This window comes from Poecilia reticulata, linkage group LG4 (assembly GCF_000633615.1).
Source record: "Poecilia reticulata strain Guanapo linkage group LG4, Guppy_female_1.0+MT, whole genome shotgun sequence".
Lineage (NCBI taxonomy): Eukaryota > Metazoa > Chordata > Actinopteri > Cyprinodontiformes > Poeciliidae > Poecilia > Poecilia reticulata.
In genome coordinates, this window is record NC_024334.1 from 14350369 (window position 1) to 14367403 (window position 17035).

Here is a 17035-nt window from a genome sequence, read left to right on the forward strand (position 1 = left end):
CCCCGCGACTCGACCCCGGATAAGCGGAAGAAAATGGATGGATGGATGGATGGATGGATGGATGGATGGATGGATGGATGGATGGATGGATGGATGGATGGACTGACTAAGAACAGAATAAGATATTTGTTTAGGTTGCTCCCTCTGTTGGCTTACTGAGCTTTTGTTCTTTTCTGCAAAACCTTTATGCAATGCATTACTCACAGTAGTTGATGTTGCTTACAGTGATTAAACTGAAGGAATACTCCACAGAAGTAGAGTAAAAGCCAGAATGCTGCACTGTTTAAACTCACAGTTGGATTATTTGGGTCTCTTCTGGTGATTGCTGTCTCTCCCCTCAATTCACACCTCCTCTTTCCCTCCCAGGCCTATAATTACCTTTATCAGTTAACAGGGCTAATTTATTTTGTCATGCCCCAGTAAATCCTTTACCCAAATAATATTATTCACACTCTGCGGGACGGTCGGACTGCTTCATTGGCACGCTTGGGTGCTTCATTATCAGCACGCTCAGCGCCAGGGGAGATGCAGCGATTTGTTGTGGGAGTAGGAAGGCAGGGTTAGTGGAGTGAAAAAAAATCTTGGGAGGCCTCCTTTGGATAAACCATCTTCCCCCTGCTTCCAGGATACTGCAGTCAATAGAGTGCTGCAGGTTTGTGTGCAGAATGGCCTTCGCAGGGTGGTGGGCGCCTTGGACACAAACCTCACTGAGCTGCAGAGGATTTACAGCCTTACTGAGAGTCATTTCACCTCAGCATTCACTTCATTGTGATTTAACCTTAGTTTAAGCGAGTTTTAGAATTTAAAAAGTCAGGATTTTCCCTCGAGCCTAAAATATAAGAGGATTAGAAAACTATCCTTAACCCACAAATATCAGTTAAATCTCATGTGTTTAATTAAGATGAAACCAAGCCCAGCCTTATCTCTACAGATGGTGAATTTAGTAATTTAGCTCTTGTTAATACCACCCGCATTACTTTTTAATATTTTTTTCTCTACTTCATATTTTATGTTATATAAGAAATACCTTGTTGGTCTTTGTTGAACATGTTGCTCCCATGTAGGTTTTTTTGGCTCTTTTGTGCAATTTTAATATTTCAGATCATCAAACAATTCATATAATCTGAGTAAACATTAGCAGCTGTTTTTCAAATGTTGAAATTGAATTGTCTATTGGGTTTCTTAGCTTTAAAGTATATGCTTCTGTCAAAATGTCAGAATTACTTAAGAAAAACAGAGCTGCTATTTGAACAGCATGAACCTACCTGAGTGCAACTCAAACAATTCGGCACTCATTTAAATGTGTCACTCCAAGCAGCCGTAAAACGAATCAATAATAAATTCTTAAAAAAAAAAAAAATCAGTCGTTGAACAAAGATGCCAAGATGTGTTTTGGAAGGATACTGTTTGTTGGATCTCCATGGCAACAGCATGTTGGGCTAAATATTTCTCCCTCAATGAAAGCAGACGTGTGATTTATTAAAGCTAACAGGTAGGATTTCTCCATGTGTTTCTATGTCTCCACAGACACTTTTATGTGATCCCCGCCTTCACCTGGATTCTGTCCCTTGCCATCTTACTTGGCCACACAGTCATTCAGCCCATCACCTCGTTGCTCACCCTCCTGAAGGGAATTCTGCTCATTGTTACGGTAATTCTACCTAATGTTGTTAGTAAAGCATTTTTCATGGTAATTGTTCTGGTGATAACTCAAACATCTTTCAGAAGAGAAGCAGAAGGGTCAAGCTGTCTAAATGGAGATTTTAAAAAAATGTGGATGTCATAAAACTGACTTATAATAATTTGATAATTTGCCATAAAGAAGAAGTGAGCTAATCCTGATGTTCTTATTTTATCAAGTTCCTTGCAAAAGTATTTATGTCCCTTGAACTTATGTGCACCATACAACATTTTATTCATGCAGTGTTTTAATATTCATCCAAAGACAAGAACCTAATACAAACAAGACTATATATAAATGGATGTTCTCCCACACTCTTACCAGGCTGGTGTTTACATTATGCAACACGGCCCTCATGGGAAATTAGAGAAAACATCTCTTCACAAACGAGTGTCCCATACTGAAGCATGTAGCCCGCACTCTGTACAAAGCACAGAGAGTCACTTAAGGTAATTTGAATATATGCAAGAGAGCTACTGATTACAATATTTTAGATTCATTGGTGGTCACAAGTAAAAGGTGCAGAATTAGTTTTCCTTAAGTGTGGTATCAGAACCAGGCTAATTTAAATGTGTTTACCTCTCTTACTATTTACATTGTATACTCGTATGATATATTAAGTCAGATGGTCAATGCTAGAGTCTATCAATAGCATACATCAGGAGTTTAACAAATCAGGGTTTTGGTTTGTGAGCACTCCTGGAGTACCACACATCAGCTGAAGGTTAGCAACCATTTATATCTTTCTACAAATCAGTTATTGTGAAGGAAATGTAACAGAGTCCACACTTTACTGTGGACCCTACTTGAGGTTTAAGGCTCAGTATTTACAGATTCACTCATTGGCAGATTTATTCTTGGAAACCTGGCTATTCACAAAATAATAAAAAATAAAAAAAACATATGTAAAATATTTGATTGAAAATAGAGCTACTAAAGCTGAAAAATCCTAGCATATTGCTAAATGCTATTGTATCCCTGAAGATCCAAACACAAGAGTTAGCATAAGAGAGTTAACTCTTGTAAAAATACTCTCTGCTCCACTGTTTCTGCTTTATAACTTTCTCTTGGGTGCCTTAGGTGCCTTCTTTATTGTGCGTCCTTCATTCATTTCTTGAGAAATGCAATGTTGTCGTTCTTCCGGTATGAGGTCATGCTGGGAAAATGGATGGAAACACTTGTCCTGTCATGCAGAAGTTGTCAGACATACTGAGTTCCACTGTGTATTTGCTGGTTTGAGCTTTTCCAGGTCAGTGCTCGTCATCATTTTGAAGTGTCAGTGGCTCACTGGGAGCTCTGGAGAGAAATCTTTGGGTATGGGCCAGAGTCCATTTAACACAATTGCATCCCAGATGATTACAGTCTGAAAGAGCTGTAGAGCTAGCTGCAACATCTGCTGCTGCTGCTGTAATACAGATGCAACATGTTGGCAAACATCTCACATCTTGTTTACTTTGGGAGAAGTTTAGTGTGGATTTTGATGCACCTTTTGATAGTCTGTTGATCATTTCACCAGTCTGCACTACAGAGGACACACTACCCTACTACCTCCAAAATTTATGTAGATAAAAAGAACCATTGCAAAAAGTCAGCTAATAGCAAATGTTTTTCAGGTTGAATTGGTAAAAGTTGCCAGAATACTGGCACACAAACGCCAACTAGGAGTGAAGAGGAGATAATTTAGTCTTAAACTAATCTTAGTTATTCGCTAATTTAGCCTAATTCAAAATTCTTCAAGGCAAAACTTGGTTTTTAAGTAAACACAATGATGTTAAACTGGGATAACATTTCATCCTTTTATTGGTTACTGGTTTTATTCTTGTTACATTTTTACTGTTACTTTTGGTATTTCATTAGTCTTGATTCTTCTTCCATTTTCCAATAGTTTAATTGAGAATGTAACTACCTTCATTTGTTGACTGAAAAAAGATGTTATCTGGAAGCTAGTGTATTTTTAAGATATTCTTTTATTTTGGAAACAAGTTGTTTGTGTTTATTCTCTATGTGTCTGTTTGAAAACATCAGAGTGAAACCTAATCTTTCATCTGTTATTATTTATGAGCTAAGCCTTATCAGGCACATCTTCATACACCAATTACTGAGAGTGAGAAGTAATTGGCTATTATTTCATGATAATTAGGTGGTGCCCTGACTTGGTAATGTGTATCTAAATTATTAGTTTTGTTAATTGTTGACTTTGGCATTTTTTTAAGTTATTCATGTCAAATCAAATCTATTACTGCACAACACACTACTTGCATACATTGACTTCCATCCTTGCACCAGACATATTGCCTATGGTAACTTAGCATTAACTTGATAACTGTTCTAGACCAGACAGGTTTTGCTGTTTTATTTTTAGCCAGTTATTTTATTAAACAAGTCGATTGCCCAGGGCCTTACTGTGACATAAAAGTACATAACTTCTCAACGGAACAGTAAATACTAAGATTCTCCGAACTAAATCAACTTCTATATTATATGCACTACTTGCCACTCTGGTGATGTCTTGTTTGCTTTTTGCTGTTCCCCCTCTTTTTTTTTCTTTTTTTTTTTTTTTTTTTTTTTTTTTTTTTTTTTTTTTTTTTTACATAAGATGCACCTGTGCTACTTGCTGCAAGACTGAAAGGTGGATGTGCTGCCCTCTGAGGGAGTTTGGTACTCACTGACCTCTTTCATTGCAAAATGTACATTGTCACTGATTTTTAAAATCTTAAAGTTGATTTTTAAAATCTTAAAGTTGGTCAGCCACTTGCTGGTTTCCTCAGATAACCTTTTGGGGGAATTTAACTTCCTTTAGAAGACGTTTTTATAATTTTATCCTTTTGCGGTTTTGGTTATTTCACATCAGAATGTTTGGTACAAAATGGCACGCTCTTCTCGGGGATGTTTCATTCTGCCAGTGCCTCAATTTGTATCCATAAGGGTAATATTATTTATGTGAGTTTCAACAGATGATTAAAAAGATTGTTCTGCAATATCTTTGTAGTCTGCTTTAATTCAATCGTGTCATATCGCTCACATAAATAATATCAATAAGCACAGGACTGGATTTGTTTGATCACATTCTGAGAGTAAACTACTTATTTTAAAAATATATTAGAATGGAAAAGCAGGACTAACAAGACAGAAAAAGAGCCACAGGATCTGTGTGTCCCTTTGATTAATGATTTAAATGAAGGAATGCAGTTCATAGTAGACCCACTGAGAACAAGGTTACTAGGCAACACCACCATCACCAGTGCCTGTACCTCTTTTGTGTCCAGCCTCTGCTTTTCCACTCTAATGTTGTTTTATAGTAGATTTTTAGGACCAGTAGTTAAAAAACAGAGAAACACAACACTTTGTTGAATGCTGTTATATCGACAAATCTTTATTGGTTACTGAAGTGCAGTACAAGCAGTGGTAGAGAATCTCCACTCAGACTAAATTCTTTATTTTGATATCAAATTGCAACCAATATGTTTGTAACCAAAAGCCCAATAAAGCATAGATGAACAAAAACAAGAAGAAATGTTCATCACAGTGGTGATGATTTGTGTAGCTGTGACATAGTATCTCAATGAAACTTGCAATATGACATTTGAAGCCGCTGGATTTTTGCAGATCAAACACTTCAGTCTAACCTCAAGAGAGCAAAAAACACACACACACACACACACACACACAACACAGTCCTTCTTTTTGAATTATTTTACAGTAACAAAGCCAAAATGGCAGCAGATTGTGAAAAACAATCTACATTCCAGCAATCTAAGTGCAATTTGTAGCAGCAATAATCACCTGAAGCAGCTCCACTTCTCCACATCCACATCGTTCCACTTCTCTTCATACAATATTCATCCATTGCTTGGACTAGTCTTTTTTCAGTCCAACTTCAGCATGACTGCAGAATACTTTAGTCATTCAGTGTCTTTAAGGATAGCAGAGCCTGTGGTTGTTGAACAAACCACAATCATCTCCACCACTGTGCTGTACTGTTGCTGTGAGGTGTTTGTGTTGATATGCAGAGTTTATTTCCCAAACTGTGGAATATGGACAGAATGTCCACTGTGGTCTCATTAACCCAGAGAACGTGATTCCAGGCGTCTGGTTGTTCAGTCAGATGTTGCTCTGCAAACCAAACCTAACCTTCAGTCAAGTTAGGTTTAGAGACATTCCTTTACATAGAATAAGAATGTTAATTGTAAATAATAAAGCAAAAAAAAAAAAAAAACTTCATTATTTTCTGTACTGTTCAATTATGTTCTAATTTGCATTGGCCCATCAAATAAAATATCCAATAGCTGCGTGTCTGACATGTAAATCCTAGATTGCAACATGACAATATGTGTGTGTCTTTTGTTTTTCTTTTTCTTTGTGTTCAGGTTTCTTTTCCAAAGTCCAAAACATTAATGTTCTGTTTTAACCCTTCCTGTAAGTGTGAATGTTTGTGAGCAGGGTTGATAGTCTTTGTGTTTCCAGGTTGCCCTCTAGTAAACCTCTTTGGACTGTTGGGCTGGGCTCTGGGTTCTTTCTACACTAAAGAGCCTGAAAATTGTTTTCTTTGCAAGTATACCAAGATAGAAACATTAATATTTCAACCAGAAACAGAAAAAAAATCCCATTTGCTGGGTCATAAATGGCTGGTTCTTGACGGTGGTGTGTTTTATTCTGGAGCACTCGGCCTTGCCTGACCAGCTCTCACTCATATTGATGCACAGAAGAAGGAATAGCTCTCAGTGCCCTGCTACACAGCTGAGCCTCTAAATCTTAGCACCTCCTTCTGCTTGGGACTTAGCTCCAGGTCACTGTTCCTTCACTCTGTGTGTGTGGGGGGGGAGGGGGGGTATGCGCGCGTTTACATTTCCATCTACAGGGTGCAAAAACACGCTGACTACTTCCCAAAATAACACGCGTGAGAAGGTACATCATGATGAAGTGTCAGGATGATTTTATCAGTTTCCTGTTAAAAAATAGGCGTCAATAATGACTGCGAAATTGAACCACCACCTACATGACACAGACTCTGTTGAGGTGAGTGTGTGTTTGTGTGTTTGTTGTTCAAAAGGCTGTGTGATGCAGTCTGTCCCATTTCTTCATTGTTCTTCAAGGACAGGAGATCCTTTGGGGAGACGCGGCTCACTGACTGCATGTTACTGAACAGTCTGATGTTGGTCTCATGCATCCTGCTGCCTTCTGATCAATCAACTAAAACTAATAAAATAACAAAGCTAAAAATAAGAAAACATTTTTGTTAAATAAATAAAATTGGTAATTAATGGTAGAAAATTACAACTAACTGGAACTATATCATGCGTTTATAAAACTAAGACTTACTGAAATTATAGAAATATCTATAATTTTCATGTTCATGAATCTATTTATTAGCCTGATGTGAAATTGATGTTTTTATTTCTTACCCCTCACAAACAGTTTACATTAGCTGTGGGTAAATTTTGGTGCTTCATGCTCCTCCAGGTGGCGCTAATGCTAATCTGAAAAATGACAATGGCAAAAGTTGGGAGAAAATATCAGAGTAGGTTGGTTATTCAACAATAATTAAATACATTTGTTGAAAATTATATCTTCTGTTTAGTATTCATCACCCAATCAATGTAATCACAATACAATAGTCTTTGAATTCTGCACCTAAAATTAACCACAGTATAAAAATCTAAAACTACTGCATGTTATTGAACAATAACATGCAGTTACTGAAGCATTACTTCAAAAACTTAATATTTAAGTAATGCTAACTAATAAAAACGAGCAAACACTCTCAAGAACTAACTGAATTAAGCAAACAAAAGGTCACAATGAAGTGAAACTGAACTATAACGAAAACCCCAAAACTTTCATAACCCTGATCCTGATCAGTTATGCATGTACACCCACCAGTTTAAGACTAACATCCTCTGTGATTACTGTTCACTTTATTCAAGGTATTTTTAATGATAAAGACGTCTTTCAGCTTAAGTTCTGGATAGAAATTATTCTTCACGGTCAAACGGTAATATCTGAGGAGATGGCGTCTTTGAATGTAGGCTCTTTTTTGATGTGGTCATCCTCTAACGTCTGTCCCCCAAGTCGTTTGATGGCTGCAGTATAAACCACTCGGCTGACTCTCCTGCCGCCTGCGGCACAAGATTTAATAACACTACAATCAATGTCTTTGTAACTAATCCCCACAGCATCCGTTCATCTGCCAGCATGTCAATGAATAAACAGAACTGATGAGGGGCATAAGCTGCAGGAAAACAATGTTAGAGGACATATGAAAAGTGAAAGTCCTCTCATTTGGGAAAGCTCATTTCATAAAAGAGGTGTGTAGAATTTTAAAGATGGAATATTATGCAACATTTAATTTTTTGGAGCTTTAGACACCGAATGAAAATATGCAACACATTTGATTTTGTTTCCATTTTTCATGAGCTGAACTCAAAATCTAAAACATTTTCTATATGCACAAAATAATTTCAAATAATGTTGAAATTAAATGTGATTTAAATTTGTGACAGTTATCACGTCTCCTCTGCATAAAAGGATGCATAGATGATCCATCCCACCTCACAGGCGTGACATATCAAGATGCTGATTAGACAGCATGATTGTTTACAGGTGCGCCTTTATTGGCCACAATAAAAGCTGCTCTGAAATGTGACGCTTTGCTTTATTGGGGGGTTTGAAAACCAGTTGATATATGGTGTGACCACCATTTGCCTCATGCAGTGCAACACATGTCCTATGAGTTGATTAGGTTTGGATTGTGGCCTGTGAATGTTGGTCCTCTCTTCTTCCATGGCTGTGTGAAGTTGCTGGAATTTGTCAGGAACTGGAACATGCTGTTGTGTCGTAGCAGCTTGTTTTAAAACAATTCCTTAGTATTGATGAAAATGTACTCGTCCCGTTAGTAAGGTCAATTTATTTATATAGCATAATTTCAGCAACAAAGCAGTTTAAAATGCTCTACATGGAAGTAGTCTGTAATTTATAATCTAGTATGGATTTCTCTGGATTGTTGTAATAAAACTAGATGTTGGTTCTCCATGTTTGGTAAGAGTTTCTCTGTATAAACTAATAGGAGTTTCTCTGGATTTTTTTGTTTTAATAGGTTTGATTCCTGTTCTGGGTTTGTAGATTATTTCACCAAGTCATTTTCGGCACAAGTGAAATAATTTGCCAATAGAACAAGTAATTTTTCATCAGTATTAAGGAATTTGCTTAAAACAGGCTTGAAAAGTAATTTAGATCAAAGCTTGTTCATGCATTTAGTGGCCCAGTCAAAGTCTAGATCATAGATTTAGATTGACTGTGAAAAACTTTCACAGATTCTTTTCATTGAATCTGAGCTCAAACTGAAGGCAAACGACAGATTTCCAGTTTCTATTGAAAAGCAATTTTCAAATCATATATCATTTTCCTTTTACTTCACAGTCACGCGCTGCCATAAAATCCCAGTAAAACACAGTGAGGTTTGTGGCTGACTGTAAACATAGCAATAGTGATTCCTCAGACATGTGAATTCCAGTCCTGTGATTGGACAGATGAGATGGCTGACAGCAGCGTTTTCCTCCAAACACAGCTGTGAAGCTGCCTACCTCCATTTCCTGCCAGCATGTCTTCGCCATCCATCTGGATCTGGGAGATCCATTATGCAACGCTTTGTTCTGAAGTTAACTTTCAGCTGCCTCTCATGTTGCGCTCCATCCCGTTCGCTGGGGATTAGCAAAAACTACACATGCTAATTAAAGAATAAAATCACATCTGCCCCAGCCTTATGGGACCCCTGCGTCCTGGTGAAAATGAATTCCCCTCTTTCCGCCTCTCTCCTCCTCTGTTCTTTCCAGCGCTCTGTTCTCTCTGTAATTTCGTCCAAATCGATGAGCTGCACCAGCAGCTCCTTAAGGCCTGACATCTGACTGATTGCTTCACACAAAAACCTGCAGCTAAATAAAATAACAGGAGAACCCAAATGAAGTTTATGCACCTTTGTAGAAGCTCTATTAAGTCATTGTGAAATAGGCCTGAGTGTAGCTTTAGTCATTACATCAGCCACACATGAGAATGCTGCATTGTTCCACACACACGCACACACACGCACACTTTTCTCATGCACCAAGCAGTTGAACAGTGTTGGAGGGGAGATTATTCATGGAGAATCGACCGCAATTTCACGGCTTTCTGGAAATAATTAGTGTGACATTTATTCAGGCTTAATAATTGCTTAGGATTCCAGACTCTCACCTCTAATAAAGTTGTCATTGAACCTTTAATGCCACTGGCTCCCATGACAGCAGGGGAGCACTGCAGCCTTGTGCAGGGTGCTAAGATCACTGGGAGGAGGACAGCACAGTCAGGTTTAGTGAGCGCGTGTGTTTGTGTGGTTGAAACGGATTCTGCTGTTCGTCCAAACAGAACTGGAATAATCCCACCAGTAGAGAGTGAACACAACCATCTCTAAAACATCTTTTCAAGTCTGTTCCAGATATAAATTACTCTTAAAAAAGTTATTTTTATATCTGAATGTAATAAATATTAATTTCCCCAAATTATGTATAACATTTTCTATCTAATTTCAACTAACTAGTTACCTAGTTAGTCTTTTCTGTATTTTCTTGTCCTCCCCATTGTTTGCCATATGTTTTGCTGCAACAGTGTCTTTCTGAAGTATTGACAATCTTTCAGCTTTTTAATTTTTCTCCATAACAATCACCACCATCAATACACTCTACTGGGATTTTTATGTGATATACCAACACAAATTAACGCATAGTTGTCAACAGAGACAGAAAATTGTTTCCCAAATATTTTGCAAATAAAACATGTGATTTGTGTTATATTCAGCCCCCCTGAGTCAGTACTTTATAAAATCCAATCTCATTCTTCTTTGCAAAATAGCTCATATTCAGTCAGATTGGATAGAAAGCATCCAATGTTCAGTCCAGCCTCAACCTGGAAAACCATTTACCTTGATTCTCTCTGTTTCTGATTAAGAACTGCAGCCACCACTATGTTTGGCTATAGGACATGGGTTGATGAGAAGTGTTATTTTTAAGGCACATGTAATATATTACATGTATGTCATTTGTCCAGAACTCATTCTTCTACATGTTAGCTGTGTAGAAAACTCTAAACTGGAATTCCTCTAGCTTCCTTTTAATAATGTCTTTCTTTTTGAGTCTCTTACGTAAATTAAGATTATTAGTAAACTTCTGTCATCTTTTTTATTACCTTAGCTCAGACAAAAACTAAATCATTTACAAAACAAACAGGGAAACAAGTTATTAATAAATCATACATGCACTGTTGGAAAAATGTTTGTTTGTTTTCAGTATTTTATGGTAGATAAGAGTCAATTGCATTTATTGATTACATTGATTTGATTTATCATTTACTAATTTGTTGCCTTTTGACCTTATTTCTAATCATAATCCCTTTCTCTTGTTAGCAGTCTGCTATCCTACATCTGTAACTCATGGTACTTAGTAAAATTATAGAGTTAGAGATTCTCTAACTTTTATTTCTGTCTTGGTTGTTCTTTTTAATGAACAATTTTTTCTAACATTTACCTAATACTGATTGCCTCTTTTTTTAAAGAAGAGTTTCATTGAAGACCATTCAAATTCCTCAAAGCTGGACTGCTTTGGGTATGCTTCTTTAACTTTTTTTACCACTCTGCATTGTGTGCGTGCGTGAGTGTGTGTGTCTCAGGTGGTGGTGACATTTGCAGTGGGCTCTGAGGTGGGCCTCCAGAGCAGCAGTGACTTCAGTCAGATGGGGAAACCTTTCCTAATGGGCACCGTGGCTCTAGGTGAGACGTAGCTTTTTTCATCATCACTTCCCTTCTTCTGTCTGTATCCTTTCTGGTCCTTCTGCCTTTCTTCTATTGCTGTCTTTTTCAAGTCAAAAATACTAAAGACTGCTGAGAGTTCCTTAAGGATTACTGATTAGCAACCATAAGAATACTCATGTCCATTTTGAAAATCAGATCTAGATCTCAATTGGGTTTTATCTGGTTAAATAAAGGAAATAATAAAAATTCAATTCAATTCAGAAACAAATAAATATGTAAGGAGAAATGTAAATAATAAAGAAGATGCACCAACTCTAACCCTTTTTAGTTTTTCCCTACTGGTAGATTAATTATACAAAATAAGTGCCACATTAACGATTTAACAAGTTGTGAAATGATTTAAAATAGTATCATATTTGTACATTGCAAAATCTTGACTCTTGAATAGGGATGTGGAGACTTTTGGGAGGCGCTGCACCTCATTCTGAAAGCTGCTAAATGCAGTTTGCGGTGCAGGTAAAACCTTCCACATCATTCCCACCTCAGACCCACGTCTGTTTTTCCAGCCACTGTTAGCAGTGCATGCTAGTGTCAGTCACATCGCTTTACATTAGTTAGCTCAGCTTCAAAGTGTTTGTGGGCTACAACAAACCGGAACAAAATACCAGCTAAAAGTAGAAGCAGGCTGTGGTCTGGTATTTGTCTCTTAGTAAGGATTTCCCCTAAGTGTATTTTTTCCTACCAACAGCAGCAGCATGGATTTTGTGCATCAGCTGTGGTATGAGGAATGATGGCTCAGTTACATTAGCCTCTCTGTGACAGCTCTGACTTTACTTTTTGCGGTTTCTATTACTTCAGAGGCCTGTTGGAATATGCAAGCAGCCAGTTGTGACAGCCGCTTTGCAGTTTGTCATTCCAAGTTGTTTAGAATGCGAAAAAACATCTTCAAGTCATTTTGTCGAGATTTTAAAAAGACTTCCCTTGATCATGAAAATTTGGTCCAGATTTAAAACTCCGCCAGATAACTTTCAAGCAAAACAAACTTAAAAGGAGAAAACCAGAAGGAAAACATTAGAAACAAGTAAATCTATATCCAAAATATTATTTCCTTCTACTGCTTGTCCATTGGTTATATAAAAGAACTGTTCTTTCTATGGTAAGCAGGAAGGGTTTGAAACAATATTTATATAGTACATAGAGTATTACTGTATAGATCAGACAAATTTATGTGCACAATTTAATTAGATTCTCAAACAACAAAAGTCAATATTCTGACAAAATTCAGCTAGGTCAACTGTGACAGATTTTATATAGAATATTCAAAAATCTTCTTGCAATCAGTGAACTGAGCATTCCGGGTCACCATGACAACATTCCTTTGGTGTGGATGCAGTAACTTAGAGCAGAAAGTGCAAAGTTAGCTGTTTGTTTAAAAATAAGCTCAGATGAGTTAGAGAGATGTAAGAAACTATTTAATGGAATCTGCATATTTTATTACAAATTTGTGGTTGGTTCTGACTGCAAAAGAGTCAGAGAGAGCCAGATGTCCAGCAACTAACAGGAAGGAACGAACAAATTACTTAAGATTTTTCTTTTAAGTGACATTCTGTGAAATTCTTATTGATAACAGTGGGCTTTTAGAAAAGTTGGAGCTTGTTGGAACACAGTGGGAAACGTCTAGCATACCACAGACTCCAATAGCCACAGTCTTCCTGATCTCTGCTCTCATCCAATCATCTCAGAGGAAAATAAACAACAGATTGACTGCTTTTCAAACGTTAGCACTGAGCCTAGGTATTTCAGCTTCCCAAATATTTATTTAATATAAATATTTTATATATGCTCTACTGAAAAGTCTATGAATGGCCAAACTCTCCATGATTAATTTAATTTATTAATAAATTAAGACACTCTCCTCCGTGTCTTTTAATCCTTGTTAATCTTTGTTCCACAGAAGAATTTTGTGAATCCAGAGTAGTCTACAATTTTAAGAGAATGGTAGTGCTTCTTTTTCACCAGAACAAAATGGCCCTAAGATTAGATTTTTAAAAAGCTCAATTCACAGAAAAAAAAATTAAACTAGCACTTGAACAGGACCAAAGCTTTATAAAAGCTGGAGATTGGAAATTTGCCACAACATTCTGATCGAGGCGCCTCCAGAAAATAACAAGTCAAAAAAAAAACAGACAATAAAAAAAAGAACACAAATAAATCAGACTGTGTAAATGACTGAGGAATTAACCTGTTGTTTTCTTCATGTCTCCACAGGTGGGATTGTGAATGTGATGCCTCTGCTATTCTCTCAGATCTCACACAACAAAACACAAGTAATTGCTTCTTAGACTTAATTTGCCTCTACCTGTTGTTCTGTTGTCTGTTTTGATGTTCTTACACTGCTAACTTCTAAAAACAAGCAATGGAACTGAATGACTTTCAGTTCTCGCAGCTCCTTGTTTTGATTCTGTAAAATATTGATATCTACAAAACTGTTTAAAATTAACAATTATCCAGAGGAGTGGAAAATATTTATTTAAAATAATTTGAAGATGCCTTTTATATGGACCCTATTTCTTTGTTTTGTTAGGTTTGACTGAAAGAAGTTTTCAATTTTTGGTCAAGATTTTTACTTTTCACATTTTGTAACATTTGATTTCAACAAAGCCCTACATGATAACTGGGTCATATTTACTTTGTTTGATTATTTGTTTACTATCTATATTCACAAACAAATGAAGCCTGTCTAAGCTACAAAAAGGGTTTTAGGGTGCCATTTTAAGAATATAATAAAATAAGGAAAAATCATTGTAGCATAATTTCACATGTTAAAAAAGTTGTTTCTGCAGTTTTCTGATGAGCAGAGATTTCAAAATCTTAATAAAATGTGCAAAGTGGTCATTGAAGTGCTTAAGATGTTTTCAAAAGAAATATTGGAAGAGTTTGATATTTCCCTCCCATGGAGCGCAATATCAAGTTATTTAAAGGAATAAAATTTGTCCCTTGGATAATAGAATGGATCATTTAGAGCTGTAATAACCCACTCAGTATGTACACCCATAAGTTAGACGTATGTGTTTTTGTTTTTGACCGTCCCCATGACAACCGTTGATAATCCATCTGGACCTGGTTGTTCACTGGCAGCTAATGGTGAAACAATGTGCTGTTAAGAGTCTGGTGATGTTGTGGATTGGAAGTAATGGAGACTACCACCAAACAACAGTCAGTACAACAGTTGGTTACTATGGAGACTAAACTCAGGCTGGTGGCCAAACATTGGATGGCAAGGAGTCTAGAGTTAAACCACCATAGTGCCTACTGGCTGGGAGATTGATATCCATTGAAATGGGGTGGTAGAATTCTGCATTAATTTACTTATTTAACTGGATAAAATGGATGTGAGAGAAGATGAAACTTATATAAGATAAGATTAGATAAGATATAAATCCATTGTTCAGAAAAGAAAAATGCTCTTGCAAGCTGGACCATCATGAAAAAAAAATCTCATGTCTGATAACATCATAAAATACTTTTTCGGGTGGAACCCCTAACTAGAAACAACATAGACACCCAACAGGACAAAAAATAATAATAAAATAAAAATGACCAACTTTTTAGAAAGTTTGATTTGGACACATATGTTGCTTTTGAAAGCTCAGGTAAATGAATTTCTTACAATTACTGCCAGGAAAAAAAGAGATTTAAATGTTTTACTTTAATGTCAGTAAAAACACGTTTGCATTTTGTCTGCTGTATTTTCTCATCGTCAATGGCCGAATAAAATAATGTGCTCTATTTGAACAGGCGTCTGTGTTGGACTAACTAAACTTTTCTTTCAAGCCATTTTTTTGTCTCATTCACTCTTTTGTACCGCCAGTAGTCTAACAAATGACAGGATTATCTGATACGAAGGCATTGAGGGTTAATCTGACAACGGGTTAATCATAGTTAGCATCATCTGCCTAACTGTGAATTGCTGAATGACAGATTCTTTATAGGGATGATTCAGTGATGTTTTCCAACTTGATAATTTACATAGAAACTTTTCATTGTCTGCTCCATGCTGTACTTGTACAGACAGGCCTTGCAGGCCTCAGATGTTATTATATAAAACAGATTACATGGTTTCTTATTACTAATGAGATGTTGCATTTTGTTTTTGTCTAGATCCTGTGGTTTCGGAGAGCAGTTCTTGGAGGTCTGACAACCTGCATGGTTCTGAACATTCTCTGGTAAATGGACGAAAGTAGGAAGATTCAAATCCTTTATGTAAAACATCAGTCAGAAACTCAAAAAATCAAACACACTCAGACAAAACGTCATGCTCTCTACAGTTCACTCAGCTAGATGCAGCACTCTTAACAAATAAGAATCCTTAAATTTTTTCAGCTCAGTATTCTGTCCTGCTTATTGGAATAATAACATACATTTGACAAAACCCAGAGAGCCTGGTCCAATCAATTATTTTATTATGTGTACATCTTTTAGTAGCCTTTAACATCATATTCAGGAGTTTTCAGTCAAAAATGAAAATTAAAGTGTACTGTTGATCATGTAAATTATTAGGGATTTTCTGTTCAAAAAAGCTGCATGCTATGGTGGGTTGTAATTTGTTGAAAACCTGATAGAAAAGGATAAAAATTAGCAAGAAGTATGCAACTTTTGACAACAACCCGATCATAATCTGACATGGAAAAAGCAAAAGAATTGGATCGTTTTATCGTAAGGTTGCGTGATTGGACAAATTTATCGACCATCGATGGATGATAGGCTGCGTTCTTCACCATTTGTTTTTTCAAGAATGGATTTTATTTTATTTTTTTTTTTTTGGCCTATGAGTTACTTTATTAATTACAGTAATTACAATGGTTTATAGAAGCCAAAAGACGTAGTTCATGGGAAAAAAAAAACTAGGACTACTCAGATCAGTCCAGCTTTATTCATTTTCAGTGTAATCTGAACATCAGATGAATCATAATTAAATATATTGAGTAATTATAAACAAGAGATTGTTAATGCACTTCAATTCTGTAAGAACATCAGCCATATTTTTTTTAATTAAGAAATGTTTTATCAGTGCCTTGGGCACATGATATCCCTGCTCCAGAAAGGTGAAGGTCTCTGGACATCCTGAGGGAAAACGCCACTGAGGCAGCCCACAACTGGAGGACTGCAGGAATAACCACCCTGATGATCTGTGGTGACAGTTTACCAACATCTGAAAACATATTGGAATATATTCATGTGAGGAGCCAACATGTGACAATTCCGACACTAATGAGTTACTGTCTGAATTACCCTGGAGTGTCTGGACCACCTGCTTTCCTCCAGCTGCGAGGCCAGGAGTCTCCTGCAGAAATCAGCTGTCCTCCTTCTCACTACATTCGCTACATCTGCAGTATTCTGAGTAAGAGCTGGCTGTCAGAGCTCTGACGCCTGAGTGTTGTTCATGTGGTGAACCCAAGCCCTCCCTGTCTCATAGTATTTCCTTGCTCTCTTGGTGTTCCTATGTCCACCTGGTTTCCGTGCCTGAGCTTCTCTGGATTTCCTTGTTCACGACTCCATACAAATCTGATTCTTTGGGA

General features: G+C 36.8%; 1 protein-coding gene across 1 annotated transcript in view; it reads left to right on the forward strand.

Annotated features, from left to right (window-relative positions):
• The window catches only part of LOC103464024 (uncharacterized), a 74229-nt gene that overhangs the window by 29823 nt on the left and 27371 nt on the right, over window positions 1-17035 (forward strand). Inside the window, exons 8-11 of the mRNA XM_008407819.2 lie at window positions 1528-1651; window positions 11375-11474; window positions 13725-13783; window positions 15618-15682. Coding sequence (XP_008406041.1) covers window positions 1528-1651; window positions 11375-11474; window positions 13725-13783; window positions 15618-15682 — 348 coding nt within the window. The remainder of the gene's footprint in view (window positions 1-1527; window positions 1652-11374; window positions 11475-13724; window positions 13784-15617; window positions 15683-17035) is intronic.